This window comes from Salminus brasiliensis, chromosome 1, assembly GCF_030463535.1.
Source record: "Salminus brasiliensis chromosome 1, fSalBra1.hap2, whole genome shotgun sequence".
Classification (NCBI taxonomy): domain Eukaryota; kingdom Metazoa; phylum Chordata; class Actinopteri; order Characiformes; family Bryconidae; genus Salminus; species Salminus brasiliensis.
The window spans coordinates 59409897-59427045 of NC_132878.1; the positions used below are offsets into that span (position 1 = coordinate 59409897).

The 17149-nt window shown below is 42.8% G+C and overlaps 1 protein-coding gene and 1 pseudogene across 4 annotated transcripts; one reads left to right on the forward strand and one right to left on the reverse strand.

Annotated features, from left to right (window-relative positions):
- Nucleotides 1–1800: 1800 nt before the first annotated feature.
- On the forward strand, nt 1801–9723 carry slc25a29 (solute carrier family 25 member 29). 4 transcript variants are annotated; one of them, XM_072683827.1, is made up of 4 exons: nt 1801–3270; nt 5501–5544; nt 7052–7135; nt 7219–9723. In XM_072683827.1, exon 4 carries the CDS (start codon nt 7222–7224, stop codon nt 7984–7986), a length of 765 nt encoding a protein of 254 aa, XP_072539928.1. In that variant the 5' UTR covers nt 1801–3270; nt 5501–5544; nt 7052–7135; nt 7219–7221; the 3' UTR covers nt 7987–9723. The 4 variants fall into 4 exon arrangements, with proteins under 4 accessions (XP_072539928.1, XP_072539918.1, XP_072539909.1 ...); XM_072683817.1 differs by having other exon boundaries at nt 1801–3251; XM_072683808.1 differs by having other exon boundaries at nt 1801–2214; nt 3111–5544.
- Nucleotides 9724–10708: 985 nt separating this feature from the next.
- On the reverse strand, nt 10709–16516 carry LOC140577105 (myosin-6 pseudogene; annotated as a pseudogene).
- Between the last annotated feature and the right edge of the window lie 633 nt (nt 16517–17149).

The following is a 17149-nucleotide window of genomic DNA, read 5'->3' on the forward strand; positions in this document are numbered from 1 at the left end:
TCTTGAGTTCAGCTCAAACTGATCTGTACTGTGCTTTTGACAACAGGTGCTGTCACACAGCAACTTCGCAGAAATCTGAGTCTAGGCCCTGCGTAGGCAGGTCCGGGGGGCGACAGTGGCAAAGAAATAAAAGGGGGAAGAAATCTTCAGCAAAACCAAGGAGAACCCACCCTCCCCTGTTCAAAACAATGACACAACCAAAGCAATAAGAGCAAGCGATGCCTGTGAAGACATATATGTAGTAAAATTATCTACAATGTCCTTCGTTTTCCCATAATTCTGTCCCGATGGTAGGCACTGCCAATTATTCACCAATATTCAGGTCTATTCAGTCACAAGGTACTGTGCTTCCACAACTCATGAAACCATTCAGTTTATCTCTTATACTTGCCCTGCATGCCCTTAATTCACTCTGTATCGACAGAGGGAGAGCAACAAAGCAAGCAAAGTTAGTCATTATGTGACCATGAATTGAACTCCGCGATTAACGTCAGCAAATGGATGCAACCTTATTAGCCAGTTGCACCATGCGGTGTGTGCCATGTATGAGGTCTAGAAGGGGGTCAAACACTAGGTTGCACTGGGTTAGGACATTTAAAGCTGTATGGATATAGGGACTTTAATAATAAAGAAATACTGAGTGTACAGCCAAGCAAAGTTTCTAATAATGATAATTATTTGATACCTGTTGATCTCAGCCATCACAATACGGTCCCAGCTTTCAGAAGGACCTCTGGGACCATTTTTGGGGATGGTCTACTATCTAAACTATGAAGGCACTGCTTTATTGGTTATGTGTAAAACCAACAGCCCAGTGCTTATTTTGCAACATCCAACTTTTTTATTATTTTGATGTTATTGGTATTATTTTATTATCATCGTGTTGTCTATTTTGTTCTCTTCTCCCTCAGGGAACATGTACAAGTCTAAATGACTAATGACAAATGTTTCTATTCCTCAGGATTAAAGTTCAAATGAATGGGCTAGCTACCAGTGAACAGATAAACCGCAGGCAAATGCACACTCAGACACCAAGTGGTGAGCAGTGACCCCTCCACTCTGCCGGCTATAAATATGGAGCTGATGGAGGTATGCTGAACACACACACACACACACACACACTTCATCACATCCACGCTGTCAGTCAGAGAGCATCAGAAATAGATACTCATGAACTTAGCAGCCCTGTTTTCACTGAAAAAATAAATAAGGGGGTTCAGAGATAAAACATAGTAGTCAAACTGTCCTACAAGAATATCCAACGAGTGTCCCAAGCTTCAAGCTAAGCGTGCCAACAAAACCCCGGCTTTAAAGTGGGGTCAGGGTGGGACAGTACGGAACGTAAGCCGAGCCTGGACACGAGATATCCTCCTCCGTCTTTCTCTCTCCACCTCGCCGTCGACGAGCCCTACTTACTTATTTATTCCCTGTTTAATTTATTCATTGATGGAAAAGCTGTTGTCTGCCCTTCTGTTTGATGCTCTTTTCAAACGCACGCATCCTCTGCCTGCACTGACCGCTCCTCACCCTAAACCCCGGTCTACACCTCGTTTCAGTCTGGCTTCAGAAATGACACTAGCTAGCTAAATCTCCACTTCTCCTGCAGTCCTCCACACGCTAGCTAGCTAGCTAACTAACTAACTAACTAACGCCTTGGCAGCACCTCGGCAGACTGATGCAACACGGAAAAATCATTTCACGAAGACAGCAGCAGACCAATGGGCACCAGAGGGTGTGGAGAAGGAGGCGTCTGCAGAGGGATTGGCTGCGTGGGGACGGAGCCATTGGCTGAGATGAACGCTGGCCGCACACACCTCCTGCTCTGACATCCAGGCCTGAAACAGAAATAGACAAGCCTGCAGGTGGTACTGTGAGGTGTAATTTTCCACTACGAACCGGGTACTCGGCCATACAGTCGGTTGTGGTGCTGCAGCTCGCTCCCTGCATTGACTCGATGATCTGTGTGTTTATGTGCCAGCGTCTCAAGGTTTGCCGCAAGTCTCCACTCCCTGTGGTGTACAGAGATAATAGATATCTACGTATCGTTAGCTAGCTCGCTAACCTCTAGCTAGTTCTGTCCACTAGCTACATATTACTGTCGCTGGCCGGCTCGTGTTAATATATATTTAAAAAAAAAACGTACAAGAAAAGCTGACACCGCCTGTCTGTCTGTCTGGAGAAGAATAATGGACTTCCTTGCTGGCTGCTTAGGAGGTAGGTGAAGCGCTAGCCAGGTTAGCTACTAGCTAATACTGTAAATACTCTCAGTTCGTTTGGCCTCGCTAATTCCAGTGCTACGTTAACCTGTCAGCTAACCGGGCTAAGACCTTCTAGTTAATTAGCAAGCAAGCTGGCTGGCTGATGTTAAGCCAAGACTAACACACACACACACACACACACATACTCTCTCCTTCTCTCGTGTCAGTGGCAGCAGTGAAATGTACAGTCTGTTCTTCTGTAGGACGAACTGCTCCACGTATGCTGGTCTAGTGCAGTAGCTAGTTTGCTAGCTAGTGCTAACTTGTTCAGCTCTGTCCACAGCATGCTAGTACACATATGAGAGGATATTGCACGTTTTATGTAGATGCATACGACCTGAGAGTGTCTTACTCACCTAACTAGCTTACTAACTAGTAAGAATTCCCCTTAAGCTTGACTCAGGGCTGAGGTTACCTGCCTGCTTTGCTAAAATGCCCCTGTGTGACTAGTTTCAGTCTCAGTCTGTGCAGCCACTGTAACCTAAGTGCATGACCTCTTCCTTGCTTTCACTTCCAAGTAAGTGAGCCCTACAGATTTCTTTACATTCAGTCTACAAACCAGTTCACAACGTAGGCACACATTGATATTTGGTAAGAGTGTCAGCAGTCGTACCTGCGTTTTAAAATAGACATCTGTTTTGTGTATATATATCACGGAAAGTGCTGCTTGGTGGGCTCGCACATCTGTTTTAAGTAACTTTTGAAACTTTTTTTAGATAGTATGGTGTTCGGGGAAATTGATAGAGTATGAGCGATAACCTTCTAGCAACTCACAAATCTCATTGAGGTTATCCATGCTGTAGATTGCATGTGTGCATAACCTGCTCTGTATATTTTTTGTTCCTGGAAAAGCTCAGAATAGCCACCTACCACCTGACTCTTCTCATCCCGTAAAAAGGAGAACCATGTCCACACCCCTGCAGAAGCCAATCACAGCTACTGGGGCCGCAGGCCAGCCCCCCGGCTTGTAATTCAGGAAGACATCTCTGACAAGTTCTGTGTGGGAACACTGGTAGAATTCATTGCAGTATACAGCAGCTGTTTTTTTTTGTTGTTTTTTTTTTTGGGGGGGGCATATTAGATGTTTAACTGTAGCTAAAGTGTGGTTCTAGATTTAGGGAATTAAAAGAAGAAAAAAAACAGATAGCACTGCCATAACACAACGGAGAAACAGACCTGTGATTTACACCAAATAGTCTGCTCAGTTGCACAACAATACTTTACAGTAATACACTTTACAAATCACATCATCTAAATACGTAAATACAAGTCTTTTAAATGGTTCTTTGATTTGTGACTGTAGTAAAACCCTTACATAAAACCATTTTTTAAAAACAAAATGGTAATTAAAAAAAGTGTATGTATACTAGATGTTTTCCAGTATAGAGAAGAAAAAAAAAATTTAATCACAAAGTGGTTATTTTAGTTGTCATGGTTCTTTTATATCATCTTTTATAGATATCATCTTTTCTAACCCTCACAAAACTCCTGAAACTTCTGAAACGCTGTAAAAGGTCCTCAGGAACAGGAAACCAGACTGGTCATGTTGATGAATCCAGTAGTCACTTGACCATATCTCGTGTTGTTTACCAACCTGGGCAACATGATTTCTTGGAAAGCACTTTTCACTTTCACTTGCCTAGTTTTAAAGTTCATAACCAACTCATGCTGCTGTGAATGCCCACACAACAGTTTGGCTCAGGTTTCTCTTAAGGAGAACACCATGCCATTGCCATGTAGAGACTGGGATCATTGGTGGCACGGTATAAACATCTGTGTTATGTAATTCTCCAAGGGATATTTTCAGAGATTAAGAATCACTCAGTCATGAATCACTCAGTCATGTATTTACCGGCCTATGTGGTGTTTCCCGTCTTGGGCAATGTTATGTTCTGTGTTTTGGTAATAAAATGCAACATGCATGTAAATGCTGAGAGAATTTATTAAACACAATTTATAGAAACATTGAATAATGAAATTTAGAGGGTTCTATGCATGTCTCCATAAAGGGTTCATAACATGGAAAACTAAATAGTTTGAGGTACTGTGTGAAAATTATCATTATTTACATTTTACTGACTACTACTTTCATATATGGAAACTAAACTGCAAAAAAATAAATAAATAAAAATAAAAACAGAACTGAAGGCCTGTATGTTTACAAATGTCTGTCTAATTTGCCTATAGAAGATTTGCCCCGCCCAGGCGTGCTGGTGTTGTAAGCATGTTTCAACCTGGACTGCTTTTTGAATGAATCCCAACACAGGGCATCCGATCAAAGCAGTGTCAGTTTACATACACACTGTATGTCGAAAGTTTGCAGACTCCCTTTTTATTAGTGAATTCAGCTACATTAATGTGCATTATATGCAGCATGTATTCTCTCATTTAAAAAAAAAAAAAGCATTGTAGGCAGAATGGTTTGTTCTGAAGCCGTCACCATGCCCAATACCAAGTGTCACCTAAATGGTATAAAGCTCTAGGTGTCCACAAACTTTATACCATGTAGCATATCAGTCCTTTGTTGATGCATAAGCACTACACAGTGGTATCACACTTCGCCGCAGGGGAAGGCGGGGATCTTGTCTGCAAAAGGCTGGTGTGGTTGCAGGCTGTTATTCCAACAAAGCAGAAGCACACTAGGGCCTAGTTGCCCCATAACTGGTAGAGAGAGTGTTCAGTGTGAAGCTCACTCCATCTTTTAAGAATCATCGTTGTGCTGAGATGCGTTTGGGAAACCCAGCCCTATTAGCTGTTTACTAAAGCAATTGAAATCAGGTGTGCACCAGGTTTCTAAAAGAGAGTGCTCTTCCAGGGGGCTTTAGTAAAAGCAGTTATTCTGTACAGAAACATGAAAACTTGAAGAAACATTGCCTGGCTAAAGTAGTTTACCAAATACATGGAATGTGTTGTAGGTGAACCTTTTTTTTTGTGGCTTGTTTAAAATGCATGCCTGCAGCTACACTGACCCTTTGATGATAAGATTGGACACCCCTGCTTGATTGATTTTGAGATGTTGCTTAACAGAGGAAAGACGGTTCACTGGGAACATGTCAGTGAATGCGTATACTTTCCCTTGGTTGAAAATAGCCACCATATGCAGTGTAGTGTGTCTGATGACTGAAGCAAGTCTTCTGCCATTAGATTATTTTACTTTGAAGGCTGCACCCTTCTCCTTTTTCTATTATGCTACATTACCATAAATTGGCCAAAATCCTCCTAATTCCACCTATTCTGTCCAGGTGCTGCTGGGGTCCTAGTGGGACATCCATTTGACACTGTAAAGGTAAGTAGGCATCAGTCTCAGAAACAGTCAATGTATTTCTAGTTTCTTTCTTTTTTCTTTTTTTTAAATACATTTTCTGTATTGGATAATTGTGTTGAAGGCTGGATCTAGTGGTTAGCATTTGCTTTGTGGCCATTAGTGACAAACAACTGTGCACCACACCAAAGCCAAAGGGTAGCTATGATCTCTCTGTGTTTACAGGTGACTCCCTTTTATAGTACGAAAAACAAAACAAAACAAACAAAAAAAAAAAACATTGTTAATGGTGTATGAAAAATAACCTAACTGGTCCCAGAATGCATACACATTAGTCATCTGAGCTAACCACAACACAGACTTCACTTTTTATGTGTGCCATTAGGCCCAGCATTTTCAAAAATACATAAGCAATAAACCGAATGAATAGGCATCATCCTTGTCCAGTGAACTGACAAGCATATTCATCAATACACATGCTATAAAACCTGTTTGCATAACCACTTTTGACCATATTTTGAAAGCTGTAGCTGTGTCTTATCTGTGTGTTTTCTCTCATTCAGATTCACAAATTGGTTTTGTTACTATAGAGATGGCTTTAAAGAAACTGATAAACTGCACAGATTGGCTCTGGCTTAGTTCTTTGTACACTCTCCCTGATAGGAAATTGAGCAAGGCATTGTAAAATAAATGGCATATATAAAACCAAAGCTCAATGCCGGTTCAAGCTCTTTTTTGACTTCATAGTGATGTGGATTGATTTGAACATAATTGGTTAAATTTTGACTGTGTCAGCGCACCACATAAGAGATTTTGTTCAGCATACAGATTCAACAGTCAATGTTTTTGTTTTAGTCAAATCCGGGACAGGACTCTATTAGTGCATCCATTTAAGAGATTATCAATTCAGTGTGCATCCTAGTTTGACCTCCATTTGTCACATTGCTTAACAGCTTGCAAATGCTTTTTATAACAGCTGAAAGTCTTTCATTTCTTGTAGTTTAATTCTATGATCTGTAGGTTAGGAGACTGAGGGTTTTGTGTGAGGTTTAGTTTGTATCTCTTTAAGGTTGACCATGGTGGATTGTATATTGTAGTATGTGTACTGTAGTATGTCTTACTTTGCTGATTGTGATTCTGTTTTTGTGGCTATTTTTGATTATTTTGATCTGTCCACAGCACTTGTTTATAAAATTGTTGTAAAAGTGTTGTTTTTTGAGACAGGTCAGAGTTAAGGTTTCATTTTTATGTTAAGTATTCCATGAAGACTATGTTTGTGCAAGCAACTCTGCACAGTGGAATAGTGCACCACCCTCTTCACTCTCAAGGCAAACTTTCATGCAGGTTCTTGGCAGTCGTATTGGGTTTTTGATTGCCCTTGTCAGCTTATGAGCTGTTCCTAATTACAATTAATTGCATGCCTCAGGGCAGATTTGCAAATCAAGGTCTAAGACCTTGCTAAAAATAGCCGTTGCAATGCTTTATTTGTGTTTGATTAGCTTTTGCATAAGAGTGTATGTTTCTGCCACAGGTCAGGCTCCAAGTGCAGAGTGCCGACAAGCCTCTCTACAGGGGAACCTTTCACTGTTTTCAATCCATTGTACATCAAGAGTCAGTGAGTACCTTGACTTTGTCTGTACATAAGTTTGCCTTGATTTGTAAGCAAGTTGTATCTTCACTGTCATTTCTTCCCTGCAGCTGATGGGGCTTTACAAAGGCATCGGTTCTCCTATGATGGGCCTCACTTTCATCAACGCCATCGTCTTTGGTGTTCAAGGAAATGCTATGCGTCTGCTGGGCCAAGATACACCCATGAACCAGTTCCTGGCAGGAGCAGCTGCTGGGGCTATCCAGTGTGTCATTTGCTGCCCCATGGAGCTGGCCAAGACACGCATGCAAATGCAAGGTACTGGTGAGAAGAAGTCATCCACTCGCAAGGTCTACAAAAACTCCCTGGACTGTCTGGCCCGCATATACCAGCGTGAGGGTCTGAGGGGTATCAACAAAGGCATGGTCACCACTCTCATACGCGAGACACCAGGCTTCGGGGTGTACTTTCTAGCTTATGACGTGCTGACACGTTCACTAGGCTGTGAACCGGAAGATCCCTACATGATCCCTAAACTGCTGTTTGCTGGCGGCATGTCGGGCATCGCGTCATGGCTTTCCACGTACCCTGTGGATGTGATTAAGTCTCGACTGCAGGCGGATGGAGTTGGGGGCAAGTTCCAGTACAGCAGTATCATGGACTGCACACGGAAGAGCATAGAGCGAGAGGGCTGGCGAGTGTTCACACGTGGCCTGACTTCCACTCTGCTCCGAGCATTCCCTGTCAATGCAGCCACTTTTGCTACTGTTACGCTCTTCCTCATGTATGTACGTCAAGACGAGGGGCCCAAAGACTGCGAACCTGCCCCTCAACACCATGCTGCGTTACAGCAGCAAGCACAGCCATCTAGCCTGTGAGATGGTTTCAACGGTCAACGAAACTGGTGTGTATACTGATACTTGGGAGGCGTTGTGGCATCTGTTACTAAGAAGTTGCAAATTGCACAGTTGAACACACCTGCCCTCTTTTGATGGAATGGCATATCCACTCTGTGAACCTATGTATAAATGGCATGTGCAGTGTAAACCTGCATTTGTACATAATTTTTATCATATGGTGTAAAGGGAAAAAAAGCTATTGTTTTTAGCAAACATATTTGCTAATTTTGATTGTATGTACATATATTTTTTTCCTGCCTTACAAGAACAGCAGCTAAAGCAAAGCAGGTTGGTAGGAATCTAATTTTAATGCCACTGTCTACAAGAGTCAAGTCTGCCTCTCCCCCTTTTTACACAGCACAAGTACAGGTGCTGCTGACGATGACATTGCACACTGCATCTAGGAGGCATGAATTACTGTAGCGTCGGAAGTAACCAAACAGCTTCATCTCGTTACTGAATGCATTGCTGTAAAAAAATGACATGCTACCTCGTCAAGTACAGTAGTTCATAAAACTGATGTAAAATTCAGATTACAAAAGTGCACTTTTGGTTGCTTCCTTATAAAAACATAAAAATATATTGGAATGGGTGTGTACATAAACTTTCTGGACAAAAGTCTTGGAACATACCTCTTAATTATTGAATTCAGGTGTTTCATTCAGTCACATTGCCACAGGAGAATATAAAATCAAGCACCTAGCCACACAGTCTGCCTTTACACACAAAAGTGAAAGAATGAGTGGTTCTAAAGAGCTCGCTAAATTCCAGCGTGGTTCTGTAACAAGATGCCATCATTGCAACAAGATGTGAGTGATGTTATTGAAAAGTGGAAGCATTTAGGAACCACAGCAACTCGGCCACGAAGTAAAGTTGAGTGCTGAGACGAATAGTGCATAAAAGTCTACAGCGCTCTGCTGACTCAGTAACTTTCAAAACTTGCTGTTTGATCTCTAAAGGGGTCAACTCCATAATAATGCATGTGATTTTTCGAATGGGATATATTATAAAAGCTCCCGTAGGTGTAATGTGTGGGTGCCCCAAAACTTTTGTCCGCATAAAGATGTACTACACCCTTTCCTTCCTGTAGTGTAAAATGTTTTACAAATGAAAAATATCATCCACTATCCCAAGGCAAAAATCTGTAAACTGAACCAAAAATAGCTATAAATCGCAATTGCATTAATCTTGCTTATTCTACTTGTACGGAAAATGCGATCATGACAAAAAAGATGTTTGATGTTAATTTGGCCTCAATTTTTTAGTTGCTCAGTTTCTACTAACATATTGAAATACTGTATGAAAACTGACAATGAACCAAGATCTGTCATTTAATGCACGTGAATGAGTAAAGGGTTTGCAAAACTAAGAACCCTTCTCGTATCCAGGCAGTAGTTGCACAGACTATCTTTTACTATTCAAAATGAATGCATTTTTGTATAGTCTGCATTATTTAAACTTGAGACTTGTGATCTCTTTGGATAACCATGGTCACTGTGGTATCGGCACATTTACTTTGAATCAATATTAAATTAACATGACCTATGTATTACAGGCAAATATTTTATGAATGAAGTACTTTGTCCCAGCCATGGTGTATAACTTCCATTGTGTTTCTTACATTGTCTGTGAATATCAAAGATTACCCATTGTGTTTTGAAAGAGAAAAAATTGTACGTTTGAGTCTGGAGATTTTTTTTAAGCAGAAAAGGGGGGGGGGGGGGGGAATAGAAGTGAAGATGGATTTGGACTTTCTGTGGAGAAAGTTTTAACTGGAATGAGATCCCATGATAATCATGGCTGCTAATGGAAACTTATTGCATTATGGTGGCTAATCATATACCTTGTAATGCACTTTGTGAAAGTCAGAGTCTGCTGTGTGTAAACCTCTCATGAGGTGATTACTTGTATCCTGTACATCATGTACAAATTACGTATTCCAATAAAACATGAGCTTTAGAGAGTAAGGATGTAATTCATTTTACTTGTTACCTGGTTAGGGTTTTGAATTGAATGTTTAATAAACAGCTCAGTAGGTGTAGCTCTAGGGTTGTTTTTATATGGGATAGTTTTCTTTTTTTGTTGTTGTTAAAGGATACAAGTTAAGTGTAATAGATTGCCTCTTATTTTTGTAATAAAAAGATGGCTCACAGGATATACTATTGTTTTCTTGTAAAATGTAGTTGGCCTAAGTCGTGTATGGGTCATCTAAAGTTGAATGCAATGTGAAAATAAAGAAAAATGACAACTAATTTGTTTTGCTACATACTCTTCACATGCGCTCCACCACGTACAGGTGTGATTCATCAGGAAAGCAGGGCTGAAAACAAAGTGGTGCAATGCTTGTGTTTATTTCTACTGAACAGACATCCATTTTCTTGAGGGCATCACATGGTAGATCAGCAGCGTTTTCCTTATAAGCTTTAAATATAAAAAATGATATCCATTTGAAAATGCCCAAATATTATTTTGCAGACCGTAGAATCAGTTCATGAAAAAGCACTTAGTTGGAAGCTATTACCATATTTAAAGCTGTCAGAAATACTGTATACCCAATACCCCAAATACGTTGTCAGTAATTAATGCAGTTTGGCTTTACTGCAAAAAGATGCCTCGACATCCAATCTTATGAAGAAACCGAGTAATTAGATCACACAATCTAGGTGAGATTTTTAGATTTAGATTTTTAAGTGGTGTGATGTTACTCATCCTGGGATTTTTTACCAGGCACGCCATCCCTAGTCTTGGCGCGCAGCTTGTTCACCTGGGATTCTGCAATATCTGCACGCTCCTCTGCCTCTTCCAGCTCATGCTGTAGTTTTCGTAACTTGGCCAGGTTGACGTTTGCTTGTTCTTCAGCTTCCTCAGCGGAGCGTTTGTATGCCTTCACTTTCAGCTGTAGCTTGTCCACCAAATCCTGGATCCTTGCCATGTTCTTGCGATCCTCTTCTGTCTGATAGGTGAGTTCCTTAATGCGGCGTTCATACTTGCGAACTGCTTTTATGGACTCCGTACCCCGTTTTTGTTCCGCTTCCAACTCATTCTCAAGGTCGCGTATGCGTGCCTCCAGTTTCTGGAGCTGCTTCTTGCCACCCTTCATGGCTATTTGTTCAGCTTCATCCAGCCGGTGCTGCAAGTCTTTAATTGTCTGCTCCATGTTCTTCTTCATTCTCTCAAGATGGGCGCTGGTGTCTTGCTCTTTCTTCAGCTCCTCAGCCATCATAGCTGCATCAGTTATGGCTTTTTTTGCCTTTTCTTCAGCATTGCGACTCTCCTGTATCACCTCCTCCATCTCGCTTTGAAGCTGTAGCAAATCAGCTTCCTGCTTTTTCTTCTGACTGAGAAGGCTAGTGTTTTGGGAATGCAGCAGCTGGATCCTTTCTGTTGCATCTGTAAGCTCCTGCTCTGCTAGTTTACGGCCTCTCTCGGTTTGCTCCACCACTCCCCTTAGTTCCTCAAGCTCTGCTTGAAGGAGGTTGTTTCTGCGCTCTGAAAGGGCAACGTTCTCTTTAAGATCGTCATTGGTATGAGCAGAGTCATCAAGTTGAAGCTGAGCATCCTTTAGGTAGGACTGGACCATCTTCAGCTGTTTCTGGGAATCAGCTGCCTGTCTGTTGGCTTGACTTAGCTGTATTTCCATTTCATTGAGGTCTCCCTCCATCTTTTTCTTGACCCTCAATGCCTCGTTGCGGCTTCTTGTTTCGGCTTCAAGAGATGTCTGTAAGGATTCCACCATGCGTTGGTAATTTCTCTTGGCCTGTTCCATCTCCTCATCCTTCTCTGCTAACTTTCGTTCAATGTCTGCCTTTACCTGATTGAACTCAAGTTGGGCCCGTAGGATCTTGCCTTCCTCATGCTCTACAGAGGCCTCAGCTTCTTCCAGTGCTGATTGCAACTCCGCTTTCTCTTGTTCCAGTTGTTTTCGAAGTTTCTCAAGCTCATGAACACTCTTGCCGCCTTCACCAAGCTGATCGGTCAGGTCTGAGATCTCTTCTTGCAGATTTTTGTTCTCCCGCTTCATAGTCTCGAGTTGATCGAGACATTCCTCATACGCATTTTTTAGCTTGAATAGCTCAGTACTCAGGTTCCGTGCTTCCTTCTGGGACGCTTCCAGTTCACACTGTGACTCCTCATACTTCTGCTTCCACTCTGCCATGACTTTGTCAAAGCCCCGCTGTTTCTTGTCCAGAGCAGCAGAGGCTGCATTTGAGCGTTCAAGATCCAACATAAGATCTTCAATCTCATTTTGCAGCCGATGCTTCGTTTTTTCAAGAGAGGAACACTTTGCGTTCACTGCTTCTACGGCCTCTTCTGCCTCTTGTAGCCTTTGAACAAGTTTCTTTTTCGCCTCCTCTAGTTCTTCTGTTCTCTGAATACCATCAGTCTCATACTTAGCTCTCCATGTTGCCACTTCAGTATTTGCCTTTGAGAGTGCCCGCTGGAGCTCTGCCTTGGCCTCCTGTTCCTCCTCAAACTGCTCTCTCAGTAAGTCGCAATCATGGCGAGAAGACTGCACAGCATGAGCCAGGGCATTCTTTGCTTTCACTTCTTCTTCAAGTTGTCTTCTCAGGTCCTCTACTTGCTGGGTGTAGGAGCTTTTACCTCTCGTAAGCTGGGAGATCAGGCATTCTTTCTCCTCCAGCTGCCGTCCAAGCTCTCCGTTTTCAGTCAGCAACTTGGCTCTTTGGGTTGAGAAGTCACTAAGAGCTCTCTGGGCCTCTTCAGCTTTAGACCTGTGCTCGTTCATTTGATCTTCCATTGAGCGGCACATTTTTTCAAGGTTCACCTTGGCTTTTACAATGCTCTCCATGTTTGAGGCCAGGTCATCCAACTCCAGCTTCAGTTCTGTCTTCTCCTTCTCTAACTTTTGCTTAACACGCTGCAGATTGTCAATTTGTTCCCCAAGTTCAGCCACTGAATCGGCATGTTTCTTTCGAAGAGCAGCGGAAGTGGCCTCGTGCTGCAGGGTGGATTCCTCAAGATCTCTGCGCAGCTTCTGAAACTCACTCTCCCTTTTCTTGTTGAGCTCCACTTGAGCAGATGTGGCTCCACCCGCCTCCTCAAGGCGCTCACTGATGTCTTCTAATTCTCGTGAGAGATCGGATCGCTGCTTCTCCACCTTTGCACGTGCTGCGCGCTCGGCATCCAGTTCTTCCTCCAGTTCCTCAATGCGAGCTTGGCTTTCTTTTAATTTTTTCTGCAGTTGTACCACAGTCATCTGCTCATCCTCGATCTTTCCATTCAGCTGACATATTTCAAAGTCTTTCTTCTTCAGTTTCTCCTCCTGCTGCTGTTTATCGTTCTCCAAATCCATGATATTTTCTTGAGTCAGTTTCAGGTCTCCTTCTAGTTTTCTTTTGGCACGTTCAAGATCCATCCTAACCTTTTTTTCTTGTTCAAGGGAGCCCTCAAGGTCATCCACCTGCTGCTCAAGCTTAGCCTTGGCTTTTGACAAAGTATTTGCTTTGTCCTCTTCACTCTGAAGGTCATCTAGCGTCTGCTGGTGAGCCTCCTGTAGAGCCTTTTTCTCTTTTGTGAGCTTCATTATGATCTCATCCTGGGAGGCCATTTCCTCAGTGAGGTTCTTCACTTTGTTCTCAGTGGCATGCTTCTCTTTCTCAACCTTGGCAAGGGTGAGTTCAAGGTCATCGATGTCTTTCTTCAGCTCAGAGCATTCATCCTCCAACTTGCGCTTTTTGGCTGTGAGGTCTGCGTTCATCTCTTCCTCGTCCTCAATCCGCTCAGTGAGTTCTTTCACCTTAGCCTCCAGTTGAATCTTGCTTTTGATCAACTGCTCACAGCGTTCCTCAGCGTCTGTCAGTGTGTCTTGCTCTGACTGCAGCTGGAGATGCAAGTCATTCTTTTCTTGAAGAAGTGTGACCATTTTCTCTTCTAGCTCTTTCCTTCTGCTGTCAGATTTATCCAGCGCCTCTTTCAGTTTATTAAATTCATCCTTCATGTTCGCCATCTCTTTCTCAGCCTCAGCACTCTTCAGCAGGGGCTTTATTTTGAAGAACATCTTCATCCAAGGCCAGTTTTTAACACTTAGGAAGGAGCGCAGGTTCCACTGAATGACCATTAGGGCATCTCTTCGTTCTACAAGCTTCTGATATTCCGCTCTCATTAGCAGAGCTCGTGCATTAGCTTGTATCCTTGTGATGATGCGAGCAAGTTGCTCATCTCGCATCTCCTCTAGAGTGCCCAGCAGACCTGCTTTGAAAAACACTTTGGTATGGCCGAACTTGTACTGTGTATGATCAATGTCAAGCGATCCTAGCAGTTTCTCAGCACTTTTCTTGTTTTCAATAAACTGGCCTTCTGGGATAGCAGATGCATTTAGAATTCTGTACCTCTGTTTAAAGTCACCGTAGAGCACCCTGTTTGGAAAACCTTTCCTGCAAATTCGGATACCCTCCAGCACGCCATTACAGCGAAGCTGGTGCATCACAAGGCAGTTGTCCATGGCTCCAGGAGTCTTGCTCTCGTTTGGAATTAAACAGCGAACAAAATGTGGGTGAGTGGTCCTGAGGTTGGTCATCAGCTTATTCAGATTTTCTCTGTGCAAGGCAGACACAGTCTGAAATGATGAGCCCTTCTTTTTGGTTGTTTTTCCACCTGACTTTTCACCTGCATCTGTTCCTGCATAGCTTGAGAAGAGAAGACTTAGAAGCTTGAGAGAGGACTTTTGATAGAGCCCAACTACTGTTTCGTTGAGTGGATCTTTGTTCTTCACAAGCCAGCCTGCGATATTGTAATCAACGGTGCCAGCATAGTGAACCAGGGCAAAGTGCGCCTCTGCCTTGCCCTTGGCCGCACGAGGCTTCTGGAACATGCTTGACTTGCCAAGATGATTGTCATACAGTTTTGCTTTGAACGTCTGATCACTTGCCTTTGGAAACATGCACTCTTCTTCCAGAATAGACATAATCCCAAGAGGCTTCTCAATCAGATCAATGCAAGCTTGCAAGTCCATTCCAAAGTCAATGAACTCCCAGTCTATTCCTTCCTTTTTGTACTCCTCTTGCTCCAGGACAAACATGTGGTGATTGAAAAACTGTTGCAGTTTTTCGTTGGTGAAATTAATGCAGAGCTGCTCAAATGTGTTGAAATCAAAGATCTCAAATCCAGCGATATCTAGCACCCCAATGAAATACTGTCGATGCTGCTTTGTGTCTAGGGACTGGTTGATTCTTGTCACCATCCAGTTGAACATCTTCTCATACACTGACTTAGCCAGTGCACCAAGGGAGTAGTATACTTGATCCACGCCTTGGCCCTTTGTGACATATTCGTTTCCTACCTTGACTCTTGGATGGCAGAGTCCCTTCAGAAGATCTGCAGAGTTCAGCCCCATTAGGTAGGCAGATTTGTCAGCAGCTTCTGTACCATCGGGTTCAGCCTGTTCCTCACGCTGCTTCTGCTTGAATTTCATGTTACCATAATGCATAATGGCACCAGTCAATTTGTACACTCCCATCTTCTCGTCTGGAGTGAAGCCAAGCACGTCAAAGGCATTGTCGGTGGCTAGCAGCTCCTCGCTGTCATTGATGCTTGCAACAGTTACTTCTCCTTGGGAGATGTAAGAGTAATCATAGGGGTTGTTTGTAATCAACAGCATATCCAGCAGCTCTGGCTTGGCGTTGGACAATATCTGGAAAAAGATGTGGTAGTTCCTTTCTGATTTTAGCTGAAAGGTCACACGTGACTTTTCCAGCAGATATGTTTCGATGTCAGCTGAGGAAAGTTTACCGCTTGTTCCGAAATGAATGCGGATGAATTTTCCAAAACGAGACGAGTTGTCATTTCTCACTGTTTTGGCATTGCCAAAAGCCTCAAGTGCAGGATTAGCCTGAATGATTTGGTCCTCCAGGGTACCCTTATTTGAGTCCTTCTTGCCAGCACCTGCAGCAGCTGCAATACTCGCAAAATACTGTATTACTCTCTTGGTGTTAACAGTCTTTCCAGCACCAGATTCTCCGGTGATGAGGACTGACTGGTTCTCCCGATCAGTTAGCATATATTGATAAGCATTATCTGAGATGGAGAAGATGTGAGGAGGAGCTTCTGATCTCTTCTTACCTCTGTAAGCAGCAACTACCTCTGAATCATACACAGGCAGCCATTTGTAGGGGTTGACGGTTACACAAAACAACCCTGAATAAGTGTAAATCATCCAGGCTGCATAACGCTCTTTGAGGTTAAACAGCACTGCAGGCTCATGAAGGAACGTGAACATTGCCATATCTTCAATTTTATCAAATTTCGGTGGGTTCTGGGGATGGACATCTGTCTCTTTCACAGTGACAGTCCTCCCATCTTCTGTCTTGACACTCACCTTTCCTCCATCCTTGCTGACAATTTGGCCCTTTACATACTCCACTTTTTCATCCACGACAAAGCATTCCGTCTTGATGTCAAAGGGTCTGGTTTGAGCTTCCAGTCGCTCTTTATCTGACTTCCTCAAGAAGGGAGCTGCTTTTCCAAATTCTGCCATGAGAGCGTCACCCATTGCGCTAGCTTGAGTTCCAGAGATGCAGTGAGAATCAGTAAATGCAAAGCTGAAGATGGGTCTGGGAGGAACTATGGAATACTCAGAACACCGCAGTACTGCACTCTCTTTATAAAGGATGAACGAGTACCAAATAAGGATGTGTCTTCGGGCATCTTGGACAAGAGGGGGAGCATAAAGAGCAAGAGGAGTTTTCTTATCAATGCTCTTAAGTAGTGTGGGGGCAGTAAGAGAACCTTTAGCTGATACGATCCTTTTTAGGACAACTCTCACCTCCCTGACTGTCTCTCTACATGGGTCATCTCTGAGAGACATTCCAGCCATTTCTGTCTCAGGCTATTATTAATACACGTGTTGATTAAAATCACAATGCTGACGGTCTAGTTTCCTTTCTACTTCGGTTCCAGATTAGTTTTTACTGTTTAGTTTTTACCCACTTAAATTCTTCAGCTCCAGGATGAGAATGACTGCATTTGCACAAAATTATCTGAAACTGCTATTTAAATGAGATATCAAACTAAAAACAATTGAGGTTACTTTTAACAAGATTCAAACAAGGTTATTTATTCTGACATGCTGGCAGAACACTTTCTTTATCAAAGGTTCTTGTGATAGATGCCACTGACACCCCTG